The 13,454-nt window shown below is 35.3% G+C and overlaps 1 protein-coding gene across 1 annotated transcript in view; it reads right to left on the bottom strand.

Moving 5' to 3' along the window:
* The window catches only part of PEX1 (peroxisomal biogenesis factor 1), a 45,345-nt gene extending 32,966 nt beyond the window's left edge, over positions 1-12,379 (bottom strand). Inside the window, exons 1-10 of the mRNA XM_005876158.2 lie at positions 12,338-12,379; positions 9,675-9,818; positions 8,919-9,002; positions 8,612-8,726; positions 7,762-8,528; positions 6,276-6,395; positions 4,591-4,714; positions 4,260-4,363; positions 3,313-3,395; positions 2,042-2,174 (exon numbers count right to left, since the gene is read on the bottom strand). Of these exons, the coding sequence (XP_005876220.1) occupies positions 2,042-2,174; positions 3,313-3,395; positions 4,260-4,363; positions 4,591-4,714; positions 6,276-6,395; positions 7,762-8,528; positions 8,612-8,726; positions 8,919-9,002; positions 9,675-9,818; positions 12,338-12,379 (1,716 nt within the window). The remainder of the gene's footprint in view (positions 1-2,041; positions 2,175-3,312; positions 3,396-4,259; positions 4,364-4,590; positions 4,715-6,275; positions 6,396-7,761; positions 8,529-8,611; positions 8,727-8,918; positions 9,003-9,674; positions 9,819-12,337) is intronic.
* Positions 12,380-13,454: the final 1,075 nt, after the last annotated feature.

Here is a 13,454-nt window from a genome sequence, read left to right as displayed (position 1 = left end):
AAGTAGGGAGGGGGGAGGGTGGGAGAGAGGGAGAGAAGAGAGAGAAATACTGATGAGAGAAACATCCATCAGTTGCCTCCTGTATGTGCCCTGACTGGGAATCGAACCTGCAACTTTTTGGTAAATGGGAGGATGCTCCATCCAATCTAGCCACCTGGCCAGGGCACTTTATTATCCTTTTAATGTCCATGGGAAATTTATCAATACCCCCCTTTCATTTCACATAGTGGTAATTTCTCTCTCTCTCTCTGCCCGTGTGTGTTTGTTCTAATTTTTTATTAGGCTGTTACACAGGAGGTTTACTTTGTAACAATCCATTTGGTTTACAATCTGTGCATATTGTTTTTTTGTGTGCTCCACTTCAACTTAAATAATGCAAATTTTATCATGGCCTTTTCTTGTTCTTATGATAAATTAAAAATACTTTTTTCTCTTCTCTTTTTCCAGCTTTATTGAGCTATAATTGCCATATAACTTTCGGTAAGTTATACAACATGATGATTTAGTATACTTATTGGGAACTGCCTACCCCAGTAGGGTTAATTAATGCCTCCATCATCTCATGTAATTACTATTCCTTTTTTGTGGTGATAACATTTAAGATCTACTCTCTTAGCAACTTTTAGGTATATAATACAGTACTGTTAACTATTATCACCATGCTGTACATTAGATGATCTCTCTTTTTATTTTTTCTTAGCTTGGCTAGAGGCTTATCAATTTCATTGGTCTTTTCAGAGAACCAGGTATTTTTGTTTCATATATTTTCTCTATTGATTTCCTGTTTTCAATTCATTGATTTCTGCTCTAATTATTATTTATTTTCTTCTGCTTACATTGGATTTCATTTATTCTTCCTTTTCTAGTTTCCTAGAGTAGTTGCTATATTTTAAACAAAAATCATAAGAAAGCAACTGGGCTAGTAACAGGAAAAAAGGTTATACTAGAGTTAAAAGTGAACAGAAATTTTAAAAGCCTTAAAATTTTGAACTGCAAAAAAGCATAAAGACTCAGAAAGATCAAACTATACCCCTGGTGACAATACTTTTAGAAGAAAATAAAACTATAAGCCCTTTAAAAGGCCAGGGAACCTCTAACAAGATTGACAAAGTTTAAAAAGAGAGCAGACACAAAGCACCAATATCAGGAAACAGGACTTCACAGCAGATTCCGCAGTCATTAAGAGGACAAGACAATACTGAGAACAATTTTATGCTCATAAATTCGACAACTTAGAATAGAACACTTCCTCAAAAACGACAAACTACCAAATGTCTGCCAAGATAAAAATTGATAAATAAGGAAAATTGAATTTACAATTAAAAAGTTAACAATAAGAAAATCTCCAGGTCCAGATGGTTTTATTGGAGTTTTTACCATTCAAAGAACAATGAACACCAATTTCATATAGCCTCTTCCAGAAAATAGAATGGTAGGAAAACACCTTTCAATTCTTTATTACCCTGACAGCAAAACCAGACAAAGAAAGTACGAAAACAGAAAATTATAGGCTAATATCTTTCATGAACTTAGATACCTTATTCATCACCACTTTCCAATATCTATTAGTAGGCCCTCAAAAATATTGAATGAATGAATGCTTTCCATATCTCGTATTAATCCTATATAATAAAAGCCTAATATGCTAAGTGTCTAACCGGACCAGTTGCTGCTATGATGCACACTGACCACAAGGGGGCAGATGCTTCGACCAGTAGGTTAGCTTGCTACTGGGGTCTGGCAGATCGGGACTGGGTGAGACAGGCCAGACATGCCCTGGAGCCCTCCCGTGGTCTCTCCCCAGCCCCGATCGTGCACCAGTGGGGTCCCTCAGCTTGACCTGTGCCCCCTTGTAATCCAGCACCCCTCGGAGGATATCAGAGAGCCGGTTTCGGCCCAATCCCCACAGGCCAGCTAAGGGACCCCACCAGTGCATAAATCCGTGTGCACCGGTCCTCTAGTAACCCTATATAACAGATGGTCAGAACTCAGAGAGGAATTAAAAGTTATTAATGAAAATGAGCATATTTTAACCTCATACCTTTCCACCTGTGAGTAAAATGGCTCCATTCCTAAGTCCAGCCACAAGGGACATTAGCTGCCGAGACAAAGGGCGTCCCAGGAGACTATGAGTGATGTGCTCCATGGAGGATACACCTAAGGAATTCACTCCTCTGCAAAATATGTAAATTGTTGCATGACAAAACACTGAAGCAGAATAAAATCTAGCTATAAAAAATTACAAAACTTTCCTTCCTAGCATAGTTAATGATTTTTAAAAGAGGAACATCTTACTCTTCATTACTTGAAAGTATATTAAATTAATGCCAAATCTGAGGTACAGCTTTAAAACTAGTTTTTTACTTTCAAACATGTGCAAAACTAAGTTTGTCCAAATAGGACTCCTTAAGGAATCTGTCTTAACATATACAAATAACCCCCTCAAAATGATTTTCAGTTTGGTAATCAACATAGTCATAAACGGGTGCTTTTGAAATGGTATAGGATACTTGAAGACTTATTTCCTCTTAAAAATTGCCTTTGAAATCCAGCTTTGATCTGTAGATTATAAAACATGAACTCCAACCTACTTCCTGTCTCTGAATGCCAATTTATTTCTGATAATATCAGAAATTCCTAAATTAGAGACTGAACTAAAGAAATTTTACTTTATACATGAATATTATGCTATATTTAAACATTATTACTTCATGGTTTATTTTAATAAAACATTTACAGACTATACTATTAAAGGAAATCAAATCACTACTATTACGTCTACTAAAAGCCTCTGTGAAGAATTCTAAGAGGTAATGTTTATATGTGATTTCATACTGTATAAGTGATTTATAACATTAAGAGGTTCTTTCAGATTTGTCTAAAAGTTGAAGAAAACACAAATAATCCCAATTAATACATTAATAAGATATTAAAGGAATAACTTAATTTGAAATATTTTTAAACATTCAACTAATGTTTTCAAATTTAACTTTCACAATAAATTTATTAGCTCTAAGAATTATTGTTTTATTCAAGCATACATAATCCAGGTCATATCTAGTTGCTTTCTTCTCACAATCAAATCTCAAAGTAAAATTTCTAATAAGCTTCAGACTTTGTTATCTAAGAAGACAAGGCAAATTACTAAGCTAGGTGTGAAAACAGAAATAATCCTTGAAAAAATACCTACTAATGCATTAGTAAAATTATTCAATGACATTAACATCTACTTTAATATTGACACATAAAAACCCTGCTAGAGATAATGTTGAACATGTCTCTAAACATGCTAGTTTGGCCATAACTTCTTACCCCAAGCAGTTCAGCTTTAAAAAAGGAAGAATAAAGTCAATTTCCTCACTGTTTTCTTCTTTTAGCATAGGATCTAGAAGGACCTATAGTAGCAAGGAAAAATCAGTTTTACATTTCAAAGCTGTATCTTTCGCCTGTTTTTCTTGGGTCCCAGAAAACTGAAATGCTGATTGTTACACCAGAGAGAAAAGATATAGTGTGCATGCAAGATAATTATTTAAAATAGCCTTGACAACAATAATTTACTCATCCAAGGAACACAAATATTTATGGTCAACAAGCAGTAAAGAATGTTACTCCTTCATGCATTTTATAGACCTATCTTTATTTGCAAATTTGATTTGTGTCATTCTTTTCACAATTCTTACATGTATTTGTATTTTCTCTAAATCATATTCCTTCAATTAAATTTTAAAAGCAGAGAAACAGTGTCTACTTCCAAACCACTGAAATTCTAAATGACTTCAGCATCTTCAATTTTACAATGACAACAGCAAGTATCCTAACTAAAACATAATAGTCTAAAATAACCACTTTAAAAATACTTCTGGAAGAACAGTGATAATATTTTTAAAGAGCTGAGAATTTACAAATTGCTATAATAATATGAATTGTGCAGCAAAACTGCAAGTTAAAATCTGAATTTTAAAACTCAAACCACTAAAGCTAACTTTTCCTTTGTTTCAAATACAGGAAGAATCTGAAATCATGATCCATTTACCAGTTAACACCATCAACACTACTCCTGAAACTAAACTATGCTGAGGAATTGATTTTAAATTTAGGATAAATCAACAATTTATTTAGGTAAATTAAAGAGATTATAGAATAAAATATTTTAAATCAAGTTATTCCTTATTTTATCATTTGCGCTTCTAATACACTTTAGCATGCAAGGAGTTACAAGTGAATATCATTTCATTGAATGTTCAATAGGATGTAATTACTTGTATTGTGATCTTCTGCAGCAGATTAGTACTCAACAGAAAAATATTCTTTTCTTTTTCTTTTTCCCAAGAATGAACTATATTCAGAGAAAACTCCTTCAACCCTATGGAAAAGAAAGTAATAAACGTATAGTACTGAAGCTGAGATGAAATACTTTAAGATTTTAAATATCAAATTTATCTAAATATAAGTAGAGGCATTCTTTGGTATGTAAAATCTGTTTAATTACCACTGTTATGTTTCCTGTTCACACGTGTCACAAGTTGGAAAAACAATGAAAAAATTTTATGACTTCAATAGGAAAAATATCAAAATAACAAATTTACACACCATCTTTAATTTCCAGCTTAATATAGTCTTCCTCTGATATTATCAAAGGAAGTGTGGTTGTAGTAGACTGCTGTAGCCATGAAGAGAACACAGTTTTTATGTTTTCTTCACTTATGTCTTTAGGCTGAAAAAAAAAAAAGAAAAGTAATAAATTATACTAATAGCTGACCTTAACCTTAACATCTTTCTTTTAACACCTTATCTTGCTAATAAAATGTACACCTTACCAAACAAAACCAGGAAGATGTTCACATTCTACAGGCACACACCAGTTTCTAAAGAATTAACAGAGTAGAAAAGTAAAAACAGTCTAGCACTCTTTGAGGCTGAAAGATTAATACTAAAACAACATGGGAGAAAGTGTTTTAAATTACATAAATGTGGCAAAAATGTCAACTTTTTAAAAGCCAAAACTGATATTTGTATTGGTACAACATATATAAGTGTACTGTTTATTAAAGACTCTTTGTTTCTCAGAAAGTTACTCACAGAATTACACATGATCTAGCAATTTAATTCCTAGATATATACCAAAAGAACTGAAAGCACAGGGACTCAAACAGATGCTTGTACACCAACATTCATAGCATTATTCACAATAGCCAAAAAGGTGGAAACAATCTAAGTATCCACCAACAGATCAATGGAAAAAACAAAAAACAAAACAAAAAAACCTGATCAATGAATAAACCAAATATATATATATAATTCAGCCATAAAAAGGGATCAAGTTCGATATATACTACAACATGGATGAACCTTGAAAACATGTAAGTAAAATAAGCCAGACACAAAGAACAAATATTGTGTGATTCCACTTATATGACATATCTAAAATAAGCAAATTCACAGAGACTATAGATTAGAGGTACTAGGATCTGGGGGATGTGAGGGCAGGGAGTTACTGCTTAATGAGCACAGAGTTTCTGTTGGGGTGATGGAAAAGTTTTTGAAATAGATAATGATGATGGCTGCACAACATTATGAATGGAATTAATGCCACTGAACTGTACACCTAAAAATGGTAAAACAGCATTTTTATGTTACACCTATTTTACTATGATAAAGGGTGGGCGGATTTATTTGCCCTTCTAACAAAAAGGAGTACTGCATTATTATTCTTTAGCTAAAGCAACTAGAAAAAAATTTTTTAATACATTTTATTGATTTTTTACAGAGAGGAAGGGAGAGGGATAGAGAGTTCTTTGTACATCAAAATTACCAGAAAGTTTTTAAAGAATACTGATGCATCTCACCTGCAAAGATTCTAATTTACTGAGCCTGGGTTGGGCCTCCAAGCCTCAGTATTTTCAAATTTTTTGAAAGTATCCCAAGTGATTCTGATAAGCAATTATGATTGAGAGCCACTATCCAGGGGTGGGCAAACTTTTTGACTTGAGGGCCACAATGGGTTCTTAAACTGGACCGGAGGGCCGGAACAAAAGCATGGATGGAGTGTTTGTGTGAACTAATATAAATTCAAAGTAAACATCATTACATAAAAGGGTACGGTCTTTTTTTTTTTAGTTTTATTCATTTCAAACGGGCCGGATCCAGCCCGCGGGCCGTAGTTTGCCCACGGCTGCTCTATCCACTGAGCCAAACCGGTTAGGGCAGCAACTAGAAATTTTACAAAACATCTAAAACAATTGTGATATACTAGTAACATATAAATTTTAACTTACTAAGTTTTCTCTAGGTTGTAATTGTAGAGATCTTGGGATTTTAGGGATCATTTCCACTGGAGTTATCCTGACTACTGCATGCATTTCTATATTTAGTCTCTTTCTCAGGTCATCTGGAATCTGAAATTATAAAATAAACAAAAATATAATTATGTTTAATGCTTGATTAAAAAATATTCCATAGCATATATTCATATTAACTTTTATGAATTCAGGTGAAATTATATGTTATCATGATTCATAGTATAAACAGATATTCAGGTATTGTTATATCACAAACATTTCAATTTCCTCCTACATTTCTTTCTTTCAACAACCTCTTCAGAACGTGCTCAATGTCGACCTATCAAGTCAAGCCTGTTTGAGTACCTGATGGCAACTACTGGCATCCTTATTGGCCATGGCTCCCAACCTTTAAAATAGGGTGCGAAGTACACACTCCTCACTGCTCTCTTCTGTGGTCCCCAAGACTTTACAATCATCACTCCTTCACCCCGTCTTCATCACACAATTTCAAGGAAATAAGAGGGTATTCACACCTCATGGCAGAACCATTAATAAAGATGATAAGTCATAACAAGTTCAGCCTTGGACAATGCAGTGGGGTCTCCCAAACCAAGTTTCGAGCTCACAGAAAATAATTAGGCAATGGTCCAGCGCTTTAGAAACAGATGAAGATCAGAGATTAAAATTTTGTAAGTTGCCTACATAAAGATCATAGGTTCCACTGTGAGAGTAAAAGAAATCTACAAAGGAAGCCCCCACCCCTTCCTACTTTTCTTCACTATCTTAATAATTTCTTCCCTTTTTCAGCATAAAGTTTTACTTTACAATAATGGTTCAAAATTAGGTTCAAATAAATGGGGCTCGAGACTCATTTCACATAAGTGCAGCATTCATATTTAAGGCCAGGAAGAGAGGGTGGGACACCAGCTGCTCTGTCTACTTTCTCTCCTGTCACACACAAGTGAAAGAGTCGATACCAACAAGGTAAGCAGCTTCTGGGTACATTGCAATCCAGGTGCTGTCAAAGGTAGCCATGGGCCTCTCCTTACACTGGGCATTCCCCCCAATACATAACAAATCCTTTCTTTGCTTTTAAGAACTTGGAAACAAACATTCTGCAGGTATTACAGATGTGAGGCTTTATAGGGTATCCCAATCTAAGCATGAACTCTAGAGTAGCCCTGCCTGGGTTTGACTCCTACTTCTACTTACTAGCTATTTAATCCCTGGCAAGTAATTTTGACCTCTCTGGGCCTGTGCCTAAGATTTTACTGTCAACGTTTACTTAGGCAGAAAAAACACAATCATTACTCAAACAAGGACTTCACCCTACAATCAGAATGTGTCCCTGCAGGGATTTTAGATACTTTTTATTATACTGGTTTTCAATTTACATATAAAACATTATTCTAATTCATAATTTGGGGAAGTTCAAACAACATACAATTATTTCCTCCCTAATTATAAAATTTATACTAACCCAGACTTTCCCAAGATGAAGAGCTTCTACATTTTTGGTGTATTTTATAGCATTCTTCAATTCCTCAAGTCCATTCCAGACTACCTTTAGCACACAGGTCTTACCCGCTACTTGACTATGGTCTGGGCTAACTTGTTTTTGATCTAATGGTTCTGACACCTGCTTCTCTTTTTCAGGTGACAGGACATTTTGCTTTGTTTTACTTTGCTGTTGCTTTGGAGAAAGCAGTTGAACTAGGTTTCCATAGGTCACAGTAAAGCTGGGCTCTGCATCAAAATATTCTTGGTCCCATGGAAATACATGAATGGCAGAGTGTTTGTGAAACACAGACGTTGCTGATGCGTTGCATATACTGGGAGGCTGAGATTTGCACACTCTGAAAATATTTCCTAGAGGAACAACATGTGACTGCATATTTTTGAATGCATTGATTTCAGTTACACCCCAGTAGGTCTCTTGTTTCTTCTCAGACCCAAAAGAAAAGATGCTTCCTATCATAGACCATAAGCTTGGGACTGATGGTGAGTCCATTGTATCCTCGGGATCTGTTTCATTACACCCAGTGACGCTTCTAGTATTTGACTGAAGTTGCTTGGTTTGGAGTTCTTTTGCCAATCCTTTATGATCTCTTCCATAATTGTGAAATGTTTCACGTGTATTATCTGCTTTTGAAAATGTACTCTCTTTGGCTTGGCGGGTCTTTGGCTGAATCAGGAGTCTGGTGTCATTCTCCAACCTTCCATAAGTAGCAGCTGGTATGAGTGCAACTGTATAGAAAATAAAGCTCATTAGTGCACGTTCACCTCTGCTTTGGACTCAATACTGTGTCGTACAGTATGATGGCACCTACCAATTTGGATAAATATGTAAGTTTGTTGATCAACCCAAACAGGAAAAATGGCTTTTGGAAAAACTATTCGAATTTGATCTAGAAGATGCTGTTCCAGGGAAGCAGCATGCAGTTCCTAGAACCAACAACAAAAAGATCAACTCACTTTACATTTTGTCTACTCCATATCTAGTAGGAAAATTTTAAGTCATTCCTATAACTCAAACCAACTCAGAATATAGGATGAAGCTCAGAGAAATCTAAAGACACAGATATTGTGAAGTAGTTTAATATTAAACTAGAATAGTTCTTATTTTATATTCTTTACCAGTATCTCCCAATCGTCTGCTGAGAGAGGTTCCACCTCAACTTGTTGACAAGACACCACATGGGAACATGGCTTGAGAAACACCTGGAAAAGATTAAAAATATAAAACTACTTTTAAAAGACATTTTTGTATCCCTGAAAAATAAGTTCTCCCTTTAGGTATGTGATTAAGAGAGAGAGAGTGTGAGTGTGTGTGTGTAGTCCTTCACTTGACCAATATTAATACTTATTTTTAGCTAGGCCTTGATATACTCAGCATTTTAGGAAAAATTATTTCATAATAAATTATAGCAAAAAGGAAAATACATCCTAGTTCAACACATTTTTTAAAAACTAAAATAAAAATCACTTTTTAAAAATTAATGTAAGTTAAAAAAATGCAAGAAGAAACAATAGTGTCATCAAGTCGTGACCTGATCCAGTATATAAATACCATTTGCAACTATTCATTTTATGAAGCAAAAATAAATGCACAAAAACAAAATTAGGGAACCTGGAAAGTGAGTAAAATAGATAGAATACAAAATCAACTAGAGAGCACAGCAGACTACAAGATAGTGACTTTAAAATAGAGTACACTGTAGATGAGTTAACAATGGTATATGTTGTCAAGTTGAATATTCTGGACTAATTATAGTAGCATACAAGTTGTCATCTCTCCTCCTTAAAAAAAAAAATCTGAACTTTACATTTTATTTCCATCACTATATTATGTGATATTAGAAGAAAGTCACTGTCATCACATTTTATGCTTACCTGTTCCCCATTTGAGAGTCCAAGTTTCTGACCAACTTGTCTGTTAATTTCAGCCACATTTTCACCTTGATCACTAAAATGCCTGCCTTCCACCCAGCTCAAGAATGCAGGCTGGTGACCCCATGCTACTTCGATAGCTTGATTCTATTTATTCAAGAAATTAAAAATGGGGGAGAAGGGTTTTGAAAGTTTTTACATGCTTTTCTAGATTCACATAAATGGTAAAACTACAAACAAAAAAAGGTCTACAGATAGTTGATTGCTGTCTGTTATCCACTTCTATCATAGTATCCAAAACACTATAATCATTTTCAACACCCAACACTGGTGATACTATGGGTGAAAGCATACACTTACATTTCTATGATGGCATTATAAATTCAAAATGGCAATAGGTAGCCAATGAACTTATATATTTTCTGAATTAGTGAATTCAAAATGGCAATAGGTAGCCAATGAACTTATATAGCCTTGAGATATATATTCTGAATTAACAATTCAAAGAAGAAAAACCTACAGCAGAACATATCTCTGCAGTATTTTCTGTAATAATAACAACTTAGGATTGGCTTAAAAGTGTCTATCAATATGGAGATTATTAAATAAGCTACACATTTACTATTTTAGTAAAGTATGAGTCAGTAACATATCATGATTATTAAAAATATAACTATTTATTTATTAGAAGAGTAAATGCACATGATAAAAGTACAAAAGCATAACATGTAAGGGCAGATCCCTGTCCCCAGAGGTAATTACTGTTAATAGCTTCTTATGTACACTTGCAGAAATTTCATATTATGCAGCTTCTTAAATAAAAATTTTAAAGTTCTAGAACTATGGGAACATTTATAAGTTAAAAAATAACAAAATAACATTTATTCTCAGTAAGAGTATTTACATAAAATATGTAAGTTTGTGACTAAGGATTAAAACAATATTTTCTATGATTAAAGAATTATAAACCCATCATAAAAACCTTAGAAAATATATAAACGTGGAAGGAGAAACAGTAATTATTGATATTTCCTTCACAAAAAGACAATCACTCGAACAATTCTATTTCTGGCTAATCCTCCTTTCTAAGCACATGTATTGTGGTAACATGGGTTAATAAATTATATCAATTTCAGGTGCACAACTTTGTAACACATCTTTAATACCCCATCGTGTGCTCACCACCCAAAGTCCAGTCTCCTTTAGTCATCACATATTTGACCCCCTTTGCCCTCTTCATCCTTCCTGACCCTCCTTCCCCTTGGTAATAAGTTAATTTGTTACACAGTTGTATATTATAGTCATGATTTAGTATCCTTTCCGCCCCCCTTAACATTTTATCATAAGCATTTTACATAGATCATTTTTAAATTAAACGAAAGAATTTCATGCATAGCTAGTGACACTTAACATATCAGGAAGTTTTAGTATTATTAAATTCATTTACTTGCATCAAAATAAATCCACTAAATTTATTAAATAATAAATCCACTGATATATTTTACTATTTCAAAACTGTTAATACGCTGCTTATTGTGTTTCTTTAAACAGAACAAATTTCAAAGGACAAAGTGAGTGAATTAAAGCAACTGTTCTCTATTTAAAAAAAATCATTGTGTATCACTTAGTTCTGTAATTTTTCTCACAATTCTTCACAGGACAGTCCCAGTGTTCTGGCTGACAAAAATCTTTCTACTGAGTACAGTGTGGTCAAATAGAAAGAGCCCTAGATTTGGAGTTAAAAGCCCTAAGTTACTATGTCAGCTGTAACTGTAGGAACTGAGGTTACAAGAGTGAAGTTGACCAATCCCAGATGCTTTCTATGGGGTTTCATCAGTCAGTGAGATATAGCCCAGATCAATTCCTGTATTTCATATGAAGTAACTTTTAAAGCCAGAGATGCTGCCCTGGCTGGTTTAACTCAGTGGTTAGAGCATCGGCCCACGGACCGAAGGGTCCCAGGTTTGATTCCCAGTCAAGGGCATGTATCTCAGTTTTGGGTTCCACCCCTGCGTGGGGTGCAGGAGGCAACCAATCATTGTGTGTGTCTCTCCCACTTCCACTCTGAAAATCAATAGAAAAAATATCCTCAGGTGAGGATTTAAATAAATAAAACCAAAGGTACTAAGTGAGGAAATATAAAACATTCCCTGAGCCCCCTAGCCAATTTGGCTCAGTGGATAGAGCTTCGGCCTGCGGACTGAGAGGTCCCAGGTTCCATTCCGGTCAAGGGTTGCGGGCTTGATCCCCAGTGGGGGCGTGCAGGAGGCAGCTAATCAATGATTCTCTCTCATCATTGATGTTTCTATCTTTCTCTTCCTCTCCCTTCCTCTCTGAAATCAATAAAAATATATTTTAAAAAAATAAAATATGCCCTGAAATATCAAAAAGGAGAATTCCATCAACTCACTGGAAAGGGGGAACTCAACTTTATTAAACAGGAAAAATACTTCAATTATTCATTTGGTCAAAATGTAGTAACCAGCCCTATAAAGTCATCCTATATATGTTCAGCTGAATTTGGTAAACTTTGCAGATTAATAATGTTCATTTTTATGTCAAAAGTTTTTCACTTGGACTACAGAGCCCCTGGGCACTCAGTAGAGAAAAAAAGGACAGGCTGGAGAGAAAGGAGCCCCTTTTCCAGTTTAATCTAATCAACATACCATGGACTGACTGCTTTTGGCCAAACCTCCAGGTGAAACCATTGGTTGCAATGCCTTACACCTCTCCCTTCCTCTCTTGACTCGAGGGCCACAGTGGGTTCTTAAACTGGACCAGAGGGCCGGAACAAAAGCATGGATGGAGTGTTTGTGTGAACTAATATAAATTCAAAGTAAACATCATTACATAAAAGGGTACGGTCTTTTTTTTTTTTTAGTTTTATTCATTTCAAACGGGCCAGATCCGGCCCACGGGCCGTAGTTTGCCCACGGCTGCCTTAGGACCAGCCAGGTTATTTCTGGCTAACACAAAAGAAATGACAAATCTGTACCTGGCCACTTCTGGAAGGTGATTTAGGTTCATTTGTTTGTATTCAGTGTGGATATAAATTCTCTCCCCTATTTCATCAATCACAGCAAGTATTGAGCCCAGAATACAGAAAACTGAGTTAAAGCAGTTGTTCTCAACTGGGGGTGATTTTGTCCCCCAGGAGACATATGGCAATGTCTGGAGACATTTTTGTTTGTCATCACTGGGAGGAGTACCACTGGCCCCTAATGGATAGAGGCCAGCGATGCTGCTAAGTATCTTCCAATACCCAGGACAGAACCCCACAACAAAAAATTATCCAGCGTCAAATGCCAATAGTGCCCATGACATAGCATTCACACTGGGATCAAATTATTAGTTACTATAAGAGAGCAGTCCTATAATCTCATTAGGTGGAGGGGGTCTGTTATTTTAAACGCAGGTGGGGACTGAAAGGCTGAAAATCGTCAAAGCTGACAGAGCACAGGGCAGAGTCTACCCAGGATTTGGCGATAGTGACTAGTCTCCAGCCAGGAATGAAGCTTGTCAGGGCCAAAAGATCGCCTGCTTTATGGGAAAAGAAATAACGGAAGGATCTGCTGAATTTGCTATGCTTTGAAGATGGTGGTGGTGGTGGTGGTGGTGGGGAAATAATCTAGAACTGAGACTTTCAGCCTTTTTCATCTCATCGTACACATAAATTACTAAAAGTCTGCAGCACACCAAAAAATATAATTTTTGCCAATGTGACAAAAAATAGATATGATTTTGATTCATTCACACTGGATGGCTATTGTTGTGTTGGCTGTT

Source organism: Myotis brandtii, unplaced genomic scaffold, assembly GCF_000412655.1.
Source record: "Myotis brandtii unplaced genomic scaffold, ASM41265v1 scaffold48, whole genome shotgun sequence".
NCBI classification, from domain to species: Eukaryota; Metazoa; Chordata; class Mammalia; order Chiroptera; family Vespertilionidae; genus Myotis; species Myotis brandtii.
The sequence above is the reverse complement of the archived record's forward strand: the minus strand, read 5'-3'. Positions and strand labels throughout refer to the sequence as shown.